We start from the raw sequence: 18,739 nt of genomic DNA, 5'->3' as shown, positions 1-18,739 counted from the left end.
CACCCTATACCATTACAATCAAAAACCCAAGAAGTCTTAACTAGTTGATGTTTTAATAATATTTGTCAATCTATATATTGTAATATAAAAGCTTTATGCATTATATACTTTGCCAATAAAATGATCTGGAGCACAATTAGATGAATGTCTTGAAACGAGAAGTAATACTAATATAATGTAAAAACAATCCAATATAAGCGTTGAAAGATTTTTAGCTTAATGAAGTGAAAACTTTCTATCGTTCTGCCCACAAAAAAATCCATTATGCATGGTTAGAAGAGAAAATTTTTCATCATACTTTAAGAAAGTTTGAGTTTGGCATAAATATGTTTCAAGTTTTGTCTTTTAACACATTTAACCCATATTTGACCCATTTAATAGGTTTGGGTCATGATCCCTTTAATTTTAAGACTTATTTAATTTGTCTAAAATCTACTCAACTCGTTTCAGACATATTTAACTCAACTTGCTTGGTCTGTTCAATCCATTTAAACCAATCCAATATATTAAAAATTTACTTAACCTGTTTCATCCGTTAACCAAATTTTTCTATTGAATAAATAAATTATGTGAATCAGATTGAATATTTTTTCTAAAAAAATTAAATTTATATCAGCATTTTCAACTTAAACAGGTAAGATTTGGGGTCACTTTTTTTACCGTCACACCTTGGCCTAACGTGATTGCCACCCGCATATATGGCACGTGCTCAGCACGAGCGTGTGAAGCAGTAAGAGTGCCGGCAGGAGGACTGACGGCCGGCCGAGGAGAGCGACATGGCAGCGATAAAAGGGCCCCGAGATTCTCCCACTTATTCCGGTCCCAAAATCCAGTCCATTTCCCTCTTTCTTTTTTCAAACCTTTTTTGGCCCACAGCGCGAGAGAGGAAGTTGCGAGCGGAGGAGAAAGTGAGAAACCCTAAGACCTTCGTCCCAAACCCTAGCTTTTTGGTCCCTTCTTCTCGTAGAGATGCCGCGGGAGATCATAACGATCCAGGTGGGGCAATGCGGGAATCAGATCGGGATGGAGTTCTGGAAGCAGCTCTGCCTCGAGCACGGCATCGGCAAGGACGGCCTTCTCGAGGATTTCGCCACTCAGGCACTTGCCTTCTTCCATATCTCCCTCTTTGTTATCGTTTTCTACCATCTCATGCAATCCTCGCTCTCTTTGATGACATGTGGAGCAATTGGGGGTTCTGGACTGTGGTTTCTTTGATTCACGACATCAAGATTGCTTCAGTTTTGAATCTGCAGCTCCAGATCTATTATGAGGTCGGAAGAGCATAATGGAGCCCATAGTTTCATCAGTTTCAACACTGATTCGTGATTAAAATTTGGATTCTTGACTGGATTGTTTCGGGCTGGAGCATGCAAGATGAAGTTAGTTTATATGATGATTCTTGTTTTGATTTTTCCTAACATGTCGAGAAGCGCTATATATTATGGGAAATGCACCTGGTTTCATATATTTGTTAGGGTAGATTGAGAGTTGCTGGAGAGACCGGATGTCCCCTTCTCTCATGGTCAAAGTGGCTCGGTTAACAGAGTAATGCACTAATGCCTCAACACCTATATATTGACTAAAAGTCAAACTATGCTGAACTTTCATACTTTTGATGAGTAATGGAGAGGATGTTTTATAGTGTAAGTGGATTAAGAGGTTAAGAAAGAGGGCCGTGTCATAAAGTTTTTCAAATTGGTCTGTTATTTGCTAAGGATTATAATGGCAATTAAAAGGCCTAAAGCTGAGGAAATTTCTCATGTTTTATAATGTGCCAAAAGGATGAACTAGTGGTCATCACAGGAACAAGATGTTGGAGATTTGGTGCTGGCATATAACCTATCTATCTTGAATTTCTTCTCATTTTCTCCAACAGGTAACTAGGAATGAAGCTACGGATCAGATCTCAGTTCTTCACCTGTGGTTAAAATGGATTAGAAAAGGCTATTGATTGAGGATACTTTTTGGTTATGACTTTATTTTGCTTCCTGTTAGGCACATTGTATTATGCCTCGGATCAGAGGACCAGAAAAAATTCAAGAAGATCCTGAGTTGAAAGAGTTCAAAAAATTGGCTATTCAAAGAGTGGTGGTTACTTACCTACACATGTAGTTCATGGCAGGCTTCATGTATCACCTTCATCATTTTCTAGATTTAGGAATGCAGAAAATGACTAAACAAGCAAAGCAGTACTTTGGTTCAGGGAGGACCAGAAATTATTTAAGAAGATCTGTTGAAAGAGTTGAAAAAGTTGGCTATTCAGCAAGCGGTTACTCGCCTACATGTAGTTCCTGGCGGGATTTCATGCACCATCTTTGGAAGAAAATTTAAGAATGTAAAAAATGATTAAAAAAGCAAAGTAGTAGGGTTTCTAGGGTCATAAGGAAACACGTCTTGTGTAGGTGGTAGGATTTATAGAAATATATGATGGTGTAGGTTTGTTGTTAAAATTGAAAGGAACTCTCAATACTGAGTTTTGAGTGGCTATGGAGATCATGAAACAAGAGGGCTTGTGGTCTGGAAATTAAGTAGAGATACTCCGATGGGAAGATTTGCTGGTGTTCTGGGGTCACCTTTAGCTCTTTGATATCGTTGAGAATCGTGAGATGAAATAACTCATTGAGTGTTGGAGCTAAGTTGGTAAATGATATTTGACTTTTGGCTGGATTTGGAGATTTCTCGAATTAAGCATTTTAAGGGACTGCATAATATGTTTGGTGTTGCCTAGGTACAACTGCATGGAGTAGTTTAAGGGTTCTTTTGGGATTATATGTAATGGAATCATGCATGTTGCAATGGCTGGGTGGCATTCTTGAATTGTTAATGCTGTCTATGTTATGGAGGAAAGAATATGGAGGTACAGACCACATAATATTTTAACTACCAATAGTTTCTGACCTAGTTACCATTAGAGAAATCTGATGCTTTAGTGGAACTTGCTGATTCATGTGGCATAGGAATAGGTTGAATCTATTTAGTTCTTTTGTAAAAGTCAAATATCCATTTGCAATGCTCTTAAATGTAGTATCTAACAAAGGTTATATTTCAAAAGGCACTCCTTTGTGTATTTCATTTGAGGTTCTGGATGATGTAGTCTCACATTTCCTTCAAGTTCACTTGGAGCCTTCAGTGTTGTTGCCTTTTCATGGTTGGCTTGATATTATCACCTGCTATATTTTACTATGTGATTGTTTGCCTGACACCGTTAACATGGGAGATAAAAAATGGAGCTATATTCTGTATGCAATCTTGATGTCATGCTTGGAAAGAGAAGTTGCAAAACCATTAAATGGTTTTTGGTCCACAAGGATAAATAGGGATTTTTTTCTTGCTGCCGCCATTTATAATCATGAGGGTTAAAATTAGTGAAAGTAAGGACATGATTTAATGAAAGGAAACAGCAAGTATTATGTGGCTCGTTGTTGATAGTGGCAGTAGGAGCATAAGAAAGTAACAGACTCACTTGAGTGTGGTTGTGACACCATTATTTATCCACCTCTGATGTCAACATATCATTCTAAGAAGGGGGTTTTGGATTGGGAGCACTGGATGCTGGTTGAGCTGTATGTGATCTTTTGTTTCTTCTAGGATTCTTTTCCAATGGGACAAAGCTTTGTATCATAATTCTTTGCTACTGTACTGATCCTCCCTTACTCTTTATTACCAAACAGTAGCATTCCTGCCAGGAGGGTACATGTGTGAGAGATGATGCTATAAAGACTTTGTCTACAACAACCTGCCAGTAGGTAATATAGGATTTCTAGTTATAAATTAGGAAGTAACAACATACTTCATCCGATAAACAGATTCTCATCATGCAGCTATGAAGCTGTCATTGCCCTATTAATCAGGACCTTTCATCCTTCCTAAATTCATCACTTGGAAAGCTTTTGTAAAGAAAATTATAATTTCATATCCATGTAAGTTTAAAAATGGTGTGAGGATGCTTGCATTGTTAGTGTCAAGGTCGGTGGAACCGTCCCGACCGGGTGGTTTCGGCCGTTTCAAGCTGTACCGGTGAACATCGTCCCAACCGGATGGTTTCGGCCGTTTCAAGCCGTACCGGTGGTTCACCGGTACGGTTCCGGCAATGGAAACGAGACCCGATACTGAAGCCGAAGGAGAAGAAAAGAGAGAGCGAGCGGAGGAGGGAGAGGAAGAGGTCGGAACGCCGACGGAGGCCGCACACACCCTCTGCTAGCCTCCCTCCCTCTCTCCCCCTTTTCTCTCTCTCTTTTTCTCTCTCCTACGATATAATTGACTCTGTCAATACAGGCCCGGTACGGCCCATACCGACGCGTCGTGCAGGAGAACTGGTACGGTGCCCGGTATCGGTTCCTCCGACCTTGGTTAGTGTTATTTACTTTTCTAGTCTTCAGACTTACGGAAGTGCACTGATATATAATCATTATTCCATTCTGTTCTATTAACTTATTAAGCAATATATTTTCTTCAAAAGCATTATTTCTACAAGTAGTTTTAGCTAGGCTCCAAGTTTTGTGACTCCACTTTAACTAAAATGCTGCTCTAGATTTTCTCTACCATCAAGGTGTGAAGGTCTATCAGGCTTGAACAAATAGAGAACCACCATATTAGTAGAGTTACATGAGAAATCACACATCTTGGAGTCTGACAAGCATTTTCCATTATCTTGCACTTTATAAACATAAACCATCATGATTCAATATTTAACCAATGCTACTACAGGGAGGTGATAGGAAGGATGTCTTCTTCTATCAAGCTGATGACCAACACTACATACCAAGGGCTCTCCTAATGGACCTCGAACCTAGAGTTATCAATGGCATACAAAACAGCGAATATAGGAACCTTTACAATCACGAGAACATATTTGTCTCAGAACATGGAGGTGGTGCTGGAAACAACTGGGCCAGTGGATATCACCAGGTTTGTCAACATGATGTTAGATTATACAAAAATTCTCTTTTGCTGCATGTATGGTCCATGCAGTTGTCTGTTTGTTTAACATCTCTTCTATTTTGAATAGTTTTCAGACAAAGCTTGCTCTTTGCATAATGATTTAGTCAAAGTTATGTCCTTGTTAGGTCTGTAGATCCAGATTTTGCTGTTGACTGGGACCACTGTTCCTGATGTAACTGAAATTTTTGACTAGTTTGCTTTAGTACCTATTTAGCTAACATTATCTAGATGAATATGGTTTTTATTGAAGGCTGAAGTCCAAGTTAATATAGTTAAAAGTGCTATACCTAGGTAAAGTGCAACATGAACCTTACTCTAGAGCCCAAAGTACAGGTCAAAGTTGTGCCCAGTGCCCATAGTAAAAAGATTACTAGAAGAGATCTGAAATGCTATCAAGGCAATGCTTTGACCTGTACTTGGATATGAAACAAAGATATCAAACAAATCTACCACATGATTTTGAAGGAAATCTAAAAAGAAAAGGGCAGAGACATCACATTCTTTGGTGGAACTTAAAATCTAAGCTTGAACTTAGCCACCCTCTTCCTACACCAGGTGCTTCAATTTTATCTGTGAAGATTCACTTGTTCCTTTGGTTCCAACAGGCAGCTTAATTTTTCATCTTTCTTTGTGTAACTCTGTGCTCCTCTTAATTCTAAGTTACTTTGCTGGATCTGATTTGGCATTGAGTGATAGAAGAGGTTTCTCATATCTGCTGGGCACAAGGGGCTTCATCATCTTCTAAAAACAAATGAACATTTTGCTTCAATTATTCTCCATTTTTTTGTTCCATATTTCCTTTGATTGAATTCTTCCTGCTCCATGTTTCTTCTAGTGCTTTAAGCAGTTTTCTTTTTCACGATTTCTTTTGTCTATACTTGAAATTTATATATTCTGTTTGAAATAACTATTTTTTCTTTTGATGCAAAGGCATGTTAAGTTTGAGAACTATTTAAAATGCGTTAGAACCTGACAACTAGCAGCCAAAACCTTCTCTCTAGGGTAACACATCTGCTTTGGAATCTTCCCAGAATCTCAAGCATGAACTCACTTCCTAAGTAGTCTCTCAATAAAAGTGCTTCTAAAATATCTACTTTCCCACACTCACATTTGCTCTCACACTTGCTTCCATTTCTGACAACTAAGAGCTGACCATCTTAAGTTCTTAACCATAAAATTTCATGGCTCAAGCCCATGATTTTGTGCTTATTATTCTCACTGCTTGCTTGACATTATGAAGATTCACTTTAAACGTCCATATTTCTCTTGATTCCATGAAGTCCATTTCCATCCAGTCTTTATAAAATTTTTCATGAACTTAAAATTTGGTGACAAGTGGAATGGATAGAATATCATTTTGTATGCAAGGGTATAATTGTGGAATATATCAAATCAATATGCAGTCTTGTATCCCTTATATGGTTAAATCACATTCTTGTTCTTATCCTCTGCATGCTTTAAAGTTCAGAAGTGCCAAATGTCTTTAATAGTATAGTTACTTTCTTATAAGTATCCATTGAATAGGGAGAACAAGTTGTAGATGATATCATGGACATGATTGACAGAGAAGCAGATGGAAGTGATAGCCTCGAGGGTTTTGTTTTGTGCCATTCAATTGCTGGCGGAACAGGATCAGGTTTCTCTATTCATTTTTTCCTGACTATGCTTGTTTCCCCTTTTATCTTGAACATTTGATTATTTTTGCCTTATTTTATCTTTTTTATTCATTATTATCATTACTTTGTTCCTATCCCATTTGCTGGTTACTTTCCCTTTCATTATCTGTTCTCCATTTTTTTTCTAGTTTAACCATTGTTTTTTCATGTTTTTTCACTTGCATCTAGGCAATGCTAATGCATATTCTTTATTTTTTTTAAGTAACAACTTTTGATGGTGAGCCTTAGCGTAACGGTGAGGTTGCTCCATTGTAACCTGGAAGTTATGGGTTCGAAACACGAAAACGGCCTCTCCGCACACGGGGTTAAGGCTGCATACTCCGACCCTCCCTAGACCCGCAATAGTGGGAGCCTTGGGCATTCACCAACTTTTAAAAGAACTTATAGTTTCTTTTACTTTTTTAACATATGAACTTTTCTAATCATCAATAAGATTATACCAACCGATTTTTTCATCTTTGTAGGCATGCCTTTTATCATGATGAATTTCATTCTTGTTTTATGTTTTCCTTTTCTCTCTTGACCATTTGCTGCGTGCTCTTAAGATCTAGATTACAAATGGTAGTCATTGCGCGATTTACTTAGCTATTTGACCATTGTGGATTTAGAAAATCTAATATGGTGATGGTGTTTTACTTCAATAGCAATTACATTCCTTTGCCTCTTTTATTATTATACTGCAATCATCCACTGCTAAAGGATGAGAAGATCTAAAGAAAGAAAATTGGAAGTTGTTTTTTGACTTAAAACCATATGTTTATAGTACTTTTGATGGTAATCTAGCTGGCATGAAGAAAGATTAAAGGGTTAATTCAAGACTAATGAAGGCATGCATGATGCATGAGAAAGCAATAGCAATTGTGAGAGGTTGGTGAGACAACTGAAATTCCAATTTTTTATGGGCCCACAATAATAATCTTCTTAAATCTCATTTCCTTCTCGTCAGCTGTCATGGACATGTTATTGGTATTGAAGAGTCGGTCATATCAAGGTTCATGGTCTCGGTACTAGACCCCATACCGGTACAATCTTTCGGTATGCAGTACATTATGAGTTGGCGAGACGTACCAAGTGTTAGTACATTACAAGACTATATACCGATTTGGTACAGTACCAACCGGAATGGCGACCGATACGTCATATATTCTTCATGTGTAGCTACAAATCATGCAATTTCTATGGGCCCACTGTATTATAGGTCATATATTGAAGTGTAGGTCATATATTGTGAGCAGTTTGTGAGACAACTGGAATTCCAATTTCAATGGGCCCACAATAATGATCTTCTATAAGTCTCCTTTCCTTCTTGTCGGTTGTCACACACATGTTATAGTATTGAAGAGTAGGTCATATATTCTTCATGTGCAACTACAAATCATGCAATTTGAGTCAATGAAATCCGAGCACTATCCAATTTAAAACTAGAAATATGGAAGAACAGCTTTGGACGATAAAGGTTGAGCCCCCTTTCTCTTGCGTGTTCTAATGTGGAAGAAAATGTAGTATGATGTCCATTTTAGCTGCAGATAATGAAACTCTAGTCCATGACATGTGAACATGATCCAATGCAGAAATAGAAATATGGAGGAAACTTTGGAGGTAAAGGGTCAAATACTAAAGGGTTCTGTAGAAGCAGAGATCGCTAGAATATGGTGTAGAACTGTTCTCAAACCATGCTATCATTCCTGTTCTCTGTGCCATTCCGAATTATGACCATAAAAAAGTTATCCTCCCCCTCCCAACCTCATCAACAAATCTTAATCTTGTTCCCATTCTAGCTTCATGCTTGTAAGGAGTATGCCATATTGAATTTTTAATGTGCACATCGAAATAAGGGATTGATACAAATCAGTGGTCATTAGATACTGAGAGCGACTTATTTCTTTATCTACATTTTATTTTCTAGAAGACTAGAAATGATTTACAAAGACATCCAACAAATTAGCTGGCTTCAATGAAGTTGATATGTTCTTATGAATTCTTATGTGATTGGTAGACAATTTTTGGGTTTTAAAGAAAAAGGTCATTGAAAATGGCTGTAAAGAGGCATTTTAGAATAACAAGGGCTAGTTTTTTACTTAATTATTGTCTGATTGCTGCATACAAGTAAACTTTTCTGATTCATCACTTTTTTCTTAAGGAACATTTGATTCAAGGTAAGAATATGAAATGGCTGAAACATGGTTCGCTGCATGCGGTTGGTGAAAGGGAGCTTAGTAAATAATGCTTGTTCCAGTGCAACTTGTTGGAACTGGACTAGGTTGATCTGGGTTTGAATTAAGTTAAACATTTTTAGTTGAGCCGGTTGCATCCAGTCAATCTGATTCATCTGGTTGCATTAGCTCAGATTTGTTATTGTTTGGTTGGAATGGGTTGGTTAGTTTGGTTTTTGGTTAACTTGAACAGAGTCCTGTCTAATCTGGTCTGGTTTGGTTAGGTTGGGTTCAGACAGTCAGGCTTTATTGGGTTCAATGAGGTCTTATTAGACTATTCCGGGTAGTTAGAGCTCACTTAAATGTTTCCCTAATCTACTAGTGTGTGAATTGGGGGCTGAAGTCAAAAAGGTGATTTCTTTTTTGGGTCCGGTAGAAGTCAAAAAGGTGATCTTGATGGCGTTGAGATGTTTATCTTTTGGATTTCAGGCTCACTTCTAGTAAAGCATAGGCCTAGAAGTAATCGCTTTGGGTAATCTAGTTGGGCCTTCCAGTTATGTTGAGACCAATGCATTCTAGTTGGGGTTGACAGAATTTTTTGGCCTTCAATTTCATGTAGAAGATTTATGATGCTCATTCTTTCTTCATATTTTAGCTTAATGGAGATGTTTTTGGCCGTTTTTTATCATGCACAGTTGTGGAAGTCACCTTATGGTTTGCCTATTCTTAATCTAGAAATTTTATAAAGCTCTTTGAAACTTTTATAAAGATTAACTTTTTAATTTGATGACTAAATAAAGAATTAATAATACATGTTAGAGTGTGACGTAGTGTTATAACTCTAGCTATATTTTCTAATTGAATGAATATTTGTGCAAGTGAGCATATTCACCAAATAATTGCACTACAAAGCATATGCTCAATTGCTCATGTTGTGTTTTGACCTGCTTAGGTATGTGAATAGATGATGTCTAAAATAGACCTTTCGATGGGCTTTATTTGACCTGATTTGATCCACAACTTAGCTCGACCCATCAGCTGACCCGACCCGAGACAATGACCCGATTACTCGAACTTGAACTTGATGTGATCCACCTTCGTCTCCTCAATGCGATTGGGGCATCACCTAAACCTGAGGTCGAAGCAGATGATGGAGGTAGTGATGAGATCAGGGAACAATAGCAAAAGGTAAGAGGGTAGATGGTGGTGAGGCCATGGAGGAGGGCGGCATGAGGCAAAGATTCATTGGAGAGGTGCTGGTGACCGAGGAGGCCAGGCTCCTTGAGGCAATCGAGGGTGTGGTAGTGGCTAGAGGGGAGCTAGTGTGCATATCCACGACAACGAGAAAGTAATGGTGACACGGATGGAGAAGAGGATGGTGTAGAGGGAGTTAGGGATAATGTGGAGGGCAGAGATGGGATCTCATGACATCTTTGTTTCTCTTCGTGAGTGAGATAGGGTTGGGCTCTTGAGTAGGACCAAGTTCCCAGGTTGGGTCATGACCTAGCCCATTGATAGGCCCAGTCTAAACTAAAGGTTTTCAAGGTAAACATGCATGGAAAATTGTCTCATTTGTTCAAATTCATGATCTAAATGAGTCGGACGTACAAGGGAATCTAACAAAATTCGTGACATGCAAGCAATGCTTGATATCGGGCTGGCTTTGGGCTTTCGTTACCTTGCATGACAATAATTACTTGATTGGTGTGAACATGGCTGTGTTAAATTTCATGACAATATTTAAGTACAACATGCTGTTGTCTTCATTGCTGGATCACCAAATTGTTGTTTCTCATTGCATAATCAACTATTGTTTGTCGATTCTTCACTATTCCACATGAATCTTGAATATGCTAGAACCATATTTATTGTTGATCTAGTGCTATGTGAAGTAGAAAACCTTTTCTTGCCAGTAGTGCATGAACAAGGAACTTGGGAGTTGGTTTGTGACGCATGTTTGAGAATGATATGCTACTAGAGAATGTGAAGCATAATTTTAAGATCTGTCGTTATAAGAAACTCTGTAAGTAATCATGTACACTAATCTTTAAGGCATGAATAACAGATGTGACTCCTTTGATTGTCTTCATATGTAATGACTATTCACTATTTTTACATTACTTACTCATAGAAAGTTTTCCTGTTTATTAGCATGAATTCTAGGTCTTATTCATCACATAATACTAACATTAATGAATTATTCTTCTGATGTGTATTTTGAGCTCCAATACATAAACTTATTTGTTCCCATGTTGGCAGATAACTTCATGTAAGTCTGGCTTGTGCTGAGATAGTAGTCCATAGGTTCTGTTGTTGATTGACTAAAGTGAGCCTTCTACTCACTATATCTTGTAGAAATGAGACAGGCTTGGGCCGGGCTTTGTTTGATGCTTAGCCCAACTTAAGCGTCTGTGCTTGATATGGTTATGAAATCATCACGACAACATCAGCCATATTCTTAAACTCTCAAGTCAAATTTAGGCCTGCCTTTGAATTGTGGAGGGTCATAGCTACATTTATTGCTAAGTTAAAATTCAGATTGCTAATTATAGATTGAGTTGTGGGATAATTATTGGGAAATCAAATGTAGCTTGCTTAAAATAAGTGCCTGCTGGTAAATTCCTACCTCTGGTATTCCACCGCTGATGTCCTGTCTCTGATTGTTCTGATGTTACTAAAGATTCGTTTCTTTCACCTTTTCATATACCTACATTTGTCAGATCTTTCTTTTATTCTTGGGAAGGGTTTAGCGGTCTGGAAATTTGGATGCAAGGTTTCCTTATGTTTGTTGGTTGCAAGGAACTGGTTAATATTCGGAAAGTAAACTGGATATGTAAGCACTATAGATCCCATTGTTAATACTGTCAAATCTTGACTGTGATGGTGTTCCTACTGTCCAGCTAACAGTTGGTCTCAAAAAGCAATGACTCAAGAAAACAATAGTGTCTTTTCCCCTCAGTAGTCCTTTTTGTTTGCCCTTTTTTTATTTCTTAGTTTGTCTTAACATCGCTGTTGGGCACCTCCTCCCGTCCTCTATACCAAATTCCTTTTTACCATCACATGACATGGTGATTGAACATGCATCTTTTATGCTAAGTGGGAACAGGTCATCTTTCACCTGTTTTGGTCTGCATATACTTTAAATGAATTTTTTATTTTCATTGTCTTTACCTTATTAATGAGCATTTTTCCCCCTTTTCACTTGGAGTATTGGGGCCTTCTTAAAAACAACATTTTAGCTCTTTTGTCTTTCTTTCTAGTGCAGGTATGGGTTCATATTTATTGGAGACTCTGAATGAGCGCTACAGCAAAAAGCTTGTTCAAACATACAGTGTATTCCCAAATCAAATGGAAACAAGTGATGTGGTTGTCCAGCCTTACAACTCACTTTTAACCTTAAAGCGATTGACACTGAATGCCGATTGTGTTGTTGTTCTTGACAATACGGCACTAAATAGGATTGCTGTGGAACGCCTGCATCTAGCTAATCCTACTTTTGCACAAACAAACTCATTGGTTTCTACGGTTATGTCTGCAAGCACAACCACTCTTCGCTATCCAGGATACATGAACAATGATTTGGTTGGCCTTCTTGCTTCTTTAATTCCAACTCCACGATGCCATTTTCTCATGACGGGCTATACACCACTTACTGTGGAGCGCCAGGTCAGACAATCTTCATATATGACTCCATTTTTGAATTAACTTTTGTCAAAAATATAGTATACAGATGTATATGGCTGAAATGCATATCGCACTTCAATATCGTTAATAAAGGCTGAAATCTATGTAAGAAGTATATGCATCCATTTTGTCAGAGATCATTTTATGACTTCTGTCCTATACAATCTAAAATTCTTGAATACCTAAGCTTTTCCTGAATAGACATTCGAAATATTGCAGAAAGTATTCTAGAATAGCAATCAAGAGTCATGACAATTGGTGATTAACTATAGTTACTAAATCAGCAATAAATCTTGATGAGAAATTTTTTTGCGTATCTAATATTCATGTCTAAGAGGGCAAACCTTAGTGTAAGGGTAAGGTTGCTCCATTATGACCTGTGTGTCATGGTTTGAAATATGGAAACAATAGCCTCCCTAGACCCCACAATGGTGGGAGCCTCATGCATTAGAATGCCCTTTTATCTAATATTGATGTCTCTTTCATGGAAGTTGGTAAGTAATGGGATGGAAGAAAGAAAATAACCTCCAATTAAATGCAATATAGATATGCATTTGCTTTAGAGTTCCATTTTCAAATTCTAAATTCAAGTAGTGACTAGGTTTTTGGAATTTATTGTTGGTGTTCTATAATGAAATTTGATCTAGGATGCACTTTCTGGAACTCATTGTGAAACCTTTGTATTGTATCATCTTTAAAAGGTTGCATCAGTCAATTAAAGAACCCACTTACTTTCGAATATAACATTCCATTTTTCCCCATCGTGATATAATCAGTAATGAGAAGAGTTCTTAATGTTGGAAGGATGATATTTATGGCCTATTTGGGTGACTCCACAGCTAATCGTTGAATATTTTTATATGGCTAATGGTGAGAAGTTGTTAGCAGTGTGGATAGAGGGCTCGCAATTGGGGAAATCTTGATCCTAGAATCCCCGAAAAAGAATAAGATGCAGGAAATTATGTTTTACAAGGAAATCCAGAATCCATATGTTTTCTGAATTGTGCAATATGGGGCCTTCCTCAGTTGCAACGGTATCTTCTTTCCCACCTCAACTCATTGCCCAACTTTGACCATTTGAAGAATTTATCTGATGGGCAGTGTATTTGGTTATCCAAACAGACTCTTAGCATCCTTCACATATTGATAGCATTAGATTTGCTCCGAGCTTAAACCAGTTTTTGAATGTAGGGTTATCCTATGCAAATGGTTAAACAACTGTTTGTGAATTTTAATTTCCTTGGATCAATATGTATTATCTTCTGCTTTTATAATATTCTAACTAGAGGTATTACATAGGAGAATTTTGATTTCAGTAACATAAACAATGTCTATATCATCTGTCTGATGTAAGCATTTCTTATATTGGCAGGTTAACATGATACGTAAGACTACTGTTCTAGATGTCATGAGAAGACTTTTGCAGGCAAGATATTCTCCTTCTTTGAACATTTTGTAATTCTTATATTAGTTTAAAATAAACATGTTATCTGCTTGGTATTTTGCAGACAAAAAATATCATGGTCTCTTCCTATGCACGTACAAAGGAAGCTAGTCAAGCAAAATATATTTCTATACTGAACATCATTCAAGGAGATGTGGACCCTACACAGGTATGTTTTTAGTAAAAATGGCAGATTTGATGCATTATCCTCTACCTAGTAGCAATCTATTTTCTGACAATTCACCAAGCAGTAGAAAACAATTATGTTAACAATTTTTAAGCAATTTCCTGCATTATTTTATCAGAATATCCTTGAATTTGATTTTTTTCACACTAAAATTTTGCAATACGTCTTATGAACTAGTGTCCCATTCTATTATATTTTATTATCCTCCCATTGAAATTTATCATCATTGGGAAAGGCAAAGTAGAAGCCGCACATCTGATACACATCCTTTCTATACAAATCCTAGAATTAGGGACCCATTTTTTTGAAATATTATTACTTTTCTTTTTTCTTTTCCATTTTTTTGGAGGGTGGGGGGCAGGGTTTGGGTGGTGAGAATAATTAGATCATTAGTCTCAATATCATTATTTTGGAATGACGTTAAGGTGATTGTTTGGCTTTAACAATTTGACAACGGAAACTGCACTTTCACTTAGACAAATGCTTGGAAAAAGATAATTAACTTGTCTTTACATTATTGTTCATGCACTTCCAGTCTTCCACTAATGAACAAGATAGTTTAAGATATATAGCTGAACATTCAATTAATGCTCAAATTTCTGATTTTGCAATTTCTTTTAAATTTGGTTTTAATTTGTAGAAGTTTGCTTTCATGTTAATAGTCGGTGACAATCTGCATCATCTTTGCATAGGAGCTTGACTTGGCATCGGCTTCATAGTTATTATCTAGCTCCATTTTGATGTGAGAGGGCTTGAGTTGTGAAGATCAAATCGATCTGTCACAATATAGACAAAGGGTTGATTCGTTCTTTCGTTTCAGACCACTATCAAACACCCTGGTTGTACTAATATCCATTTTTTTCATGGTGGTCGGTTGACTTAGGAGTTACATTAAAAGAAATGAAAACCACTGTTGAAAGATGAAGCTGTTAAGGAATGCTAGTATTTTACATTTGAAATCACCTTATATGGCTTCTTCTTTGTCATGTAGGTGATTAGCAATTATTTCAATTAGCCTTGGTGTTTTCATTTGACCTATTTTATTTTTTTCCCAAAGTTTCAGTAATTTACCTTGCTACTTTATAGCACTAAAGTTTTTAAATTGAGTCAGGTACATGAAAGCCTGCAAAGAATACGTGAAAGAAAGCTGGTCAATTTCATCGAATGGGGACCTGCTAGCATTCAGGTTTATTCAAAGAATCAATTGGCCATGTCAAATTGGTTTCTTTTCTTGTTTATTGAATATTCATTATGACAATTTGCAGGTTGCATTGTCTAGAAAATCACCTTATGTTCAAACTACGCATAGAGTAAGATTACTTTTGGTTCCCGCTAATCCTTTTCCAACATGATCATATCTTGTTTCTCTCTCTCTTTCTCTCACTCACTCACACACTCTCTCTCTCTCACACAAAGAGAAAAACAGAAAACACATTTAGCACACCATTGTATTTCAGAAACACTTCGTGTGTGATCACTAATTTGATTTGAATTGCACGCTCAATCAGGTTAGTGGACTAATGCTAGCAAACCATACTAGTATCCGGCACCTCTTTAGCAAGTGCCTGGGCCAGTATGAGAAGCTGAGGAAAAAGCAAGCCTTCCTTGACAACTATCGAAAGTTCCCAATGTTCGCAGTAAGTTTATAAACATTGTTAGTTGCTCCTACATGCTTTTATACAGTATGAAACTTTTCTTATTTAGCTGACTTATTTCTATATCTTGTGACACATGTTTAGGCAATTATTGGAATAGTTCAAAGCTTTGAGCTTAATGTGTTTAGTATCTACTTATTCCAAAAGCTCCACTCCAAATCTGAAAATTGTCTATTGTCCATGAGGTTTGACTTCCTGGACTATTGGCGGTGTAGCAATTTAGTTGTCATAACTTATATAGTGGGGCTTTTGTCATTGGGGATGGGTGTACAATGTGAACTGAGTTGCTACCAGTACCATTTAACAGTACAATTTGATCCCTCTCTCTCATACTAAAAAGTATAATGTGGCTTGAGTGTGATCTCTCTCTCTCTCTAAAAAGTATGATGTGACTTGAGCCAATCATTACAAGAAGCAATAACAACCACTTAAGCAGAAGAAAATGTAAGAGCCATTTGGATGAAATGAATTTAGGTTTCTAGTTTCTAGATATTCATGCAATTTGGATGATCTGGTCAAGACATCACGGTTTATGGCAGGAAAAACAATTCTGCTTGCAAGTAGGCTTCTTCCTCCTCCAGATGTCCTTTGGAGTTTGTTCCATATGCTTCGTGCACTTCCAGTATTCTCAAGAACAGCTGCATGGAACACATGATAAAACCTGGTTATTGTTGTACTTCCCGAAGAGATCCTCCTTTTTTTGTCATGCTTGCTGGGTACTCAATGTCAGCAGTCTGACCCATTTCTTGAACTAGAAGTATATAGCTAAAATCTAATACAATTTTCAATGGATTATACTTTCTGTTGATATCTGTCTCTGTAAAATTTGTTTTTGGGTATGTAATCATGTTGTATGACTGACTGATACCATGACAGTCCCTGTCTGTATGCATACCTGCCCATGTATGCCTGTCTGCATGCACACATATACATGGCCAATATTCTTATCTATAACAAACTAAGTCCGTGGCTTTAATTCTGAAATCTATTGAGTTATGAGCTATCCGAAACAGAATAATTATCCTTCTAATTTCACTAGTCCGTGTGTAAAATTGCATGCATAAACAATGTGCTAACTTGTGATAAATTCAGTCCATGAATCTTAGTCTAATCTCTACGAGTTTCATTCTATCCTGAACAGGATAATGACCTTTCTGAATTCGACGAGTCTCGAGAACTAATAGAAAGCTTGGTTGATGAGTACAAGGCTTGTGAATCACCAGATTATATCAAATGGGGAATGGAGGTACACTAGTATGGAAGCTAAACTTTTTCTATAGAAATTTGTCATCAGATCTTTGCTAATAATGCGTTTCAAACAGGATCAAGGGGATGCCAGTGTTGCAGCAGCACTAGATTCAAAATTAGTAGTGTAAAAAAACCTCAAGTAAGCTTGACCTAGCTTATTGTTTGAAATTTACCAGCATGTTATTTTGGATTAAGTGGAGATTATTATCATCAAACTTTTGTAGCTACCTTGATAGGCACAAGAAAATCATGTCAAGTAGTTGATAAGCTATTCTGTCCTTTTCCTCTTTGCACTTAAGTACATAAATGTTGGTATATGTTGTTTTTCACTTGCTTCAAATATTTACAAAATCAAGGTGAACTTTGTTTGCATTGCTGACTATGATCTTCGTTGCACAGAACCCTAGAGGGAAGGTCTGAAATATGCTTCAATTCACAAGTTATTATGCTTTTATTTCAATAGGTCATGATTTCTTACTTATAATTATTTGTAGCTGGAAGGTATAAACTCTTTAGCAAGTTTCTGGAATTAAAAATTGATTTTGATGCCCATTCATACTAAACAATATGTTAGTTCTGCCAGCCAGCCTTATCTCAGCTTGTTGGCTTTCTCCTCCCACCCTTATCTCCCAAAGACTTCGTACGATTACAGTAGTTGAACTAGGAAGTCATTGTGAAACTAAGTAGCAGATAATCAAATAGGCCAATTTGCAAACCCAATAGAACAATATTGAGGATATAGCTATGGTGGAACAATTGGACTCATGCATCATACTGTCCACCCATTCTGTATTTTATAGTGATGATACTGATTCTAGTTTCAATTCGAACATGTTAAAATGGTGTTATTTGGTTATTGATCGTTAATAAGGGTGTAAATGAGTCGATCTATAAGCTTTGAGCTCAACTTGTTTAAATTTTAAGCAGTACAAGAGTACAATTAACTTGCTTAAGAGGTCCCTTAAGACTTTCTTATATGTGCTTTAAATACTGCAGTTGCCTTTCAAATCAAAGCTTTCAAATCTTGGGATCGGTATCATAATGATGGCTAGTCTGTATGTATGATCCTCAACTGGGGTTGGTAAGACTAAATACCCGTTGGACAAATGAGCTAAAAAAATACTACTAAGCAGTAATGGGGTTGATAGACTTGGTATCGTAACGATATATCACCTTGATAAAGGCCATATGGCATGATATGGGTGGTCTGATTTGCCCCATATTAGTGTACACCAGTCTTTGTTGTACTTGCTCATGGCTGGTATTGTATGTACTGGCCGATACAGCTTTTGTGTGTGTGTGTGTGTGTGTGTGTGTGTGTGTGTTAAGCTTATGTTGACAAGACCAGTGGCATGGGTTAGACAGCCAGTTTCTGCATGAAAGATGTCAAAGGTTAGGACTGCCCTTAGTTCCCCACCCAGGACATTGGATTGCCGAGATCATAACTGAATGATGGCCTTTTTTAAATGATAACTAATGTGGTATATAATATATTAATTAATTACTGAATGACCTTCCTATTACAAACCACTATTATTGTTGCATTTTACGTGGTCTACTTTTGATCCTGGAGTTGTATAGAAGACTGTTCACCCATATTTATCTTAAAAAGGACCCTGAAAAACCTATCAAAGCTGTAAAAATTGAAATCCAAGTTGGTATTTCTTTTATTGAAGAAAGCCAATTGCACTTGCTTGGCAAGAACTTTCAGGTTATGCATTCTTAATGCCAAAATAATGTAGTTATATTCT

The 18,739-nt window shown here is 37.1% G+C and overlaps 1 protein-coding gene across 2 annotated transcripts; it reads left to right on the top strand.

Moving 5' to 3' along the window:
- The first annotated feature begins 818 nt into the window (after nucleotides 1–818).
- On the top strand, nucleotides 819–17,360 carry LOC103718628 (tubulin gamma-2 chain). Of its 2 annotated transcripts, none has more exons than XM_008807542.6 (11): nucleotides 819–1,098; nucleotides 4,708–4,908; nucleotides 6,466–6,577; nucleotides 12,036–12,436; nucleotides 13,827–13,880; nucleotides 13,963–14,067; nucleotides 15,197–15,271; nucleotides 15,351–15,395; nucleotides 15,594–15,722; nucleotides 16,882–16,986; nucleotides 17,063–17,360. In XM_008807542.6, the coding sequence occupies exons 1-11, from the start codon at nucleotides 970–972 to the stop codon at nucleotides 17,114–17,116; spliced, it is 1,410 nt and encodes a 469-aa protein (XP_008805764.1). In that variant the 5' UTR covers nucleotides 819–969; the 3' UTR covers nucleotides 17,117–17,360. The 2 variants fall into 2 exon arrangements, with proteins under 2 accessions (XP_008805764.1, XP_088573010.1); XM_088716884.2 differs by having other exon boundaries at nucleotides 964–1,093; nucleotides 4,703–4,908.
- Nucleotides 17,361–18,739: the final 1,379 nt, after the last annotated feature.

Source organism: Phoenix dactylifera, chromosome 2, assembly GCF_051530095.1.
Source record: "Phoenix dactylifera cultivar Ajwa chromosome 2, Ajwa_hap1_PhDact_Kaust_v1.1, whole genome shotgun sequence".
NCBI classification, from domain to species: Eukaryota; Viridiplantae; Streptophyta; class Magnoliopsida; order Arecales; family Arecaceae; genus Phoenix; species Phoenix dactylifera.
This window is presented reverse-complemented; position numbering and strand designations above follow the sequence as displayed.

Coding starts and splice junctions, on each gene's coding strand:
- LOC103718628 (XM_008807542.6), top strand. CDS start 970: ATGCCGCGGGAGATCATAACGATCCAGGTGGGGCAATGCGGGAATCAG. Junction 6,578..12,035: donor TGCTGGCGGAACAGGATCAG/GTTTCTCTATTC, acceptor TTTCTAGTGCAG/GTATGGGTTCATATTTATTG. Junction 15,396..15,593: donor ATGTTCAAACTACGCATAGA/GTAAGATTACTT, acceptor ACGCTCAATCAG/GTTAGTGGACTAATGCTAGC.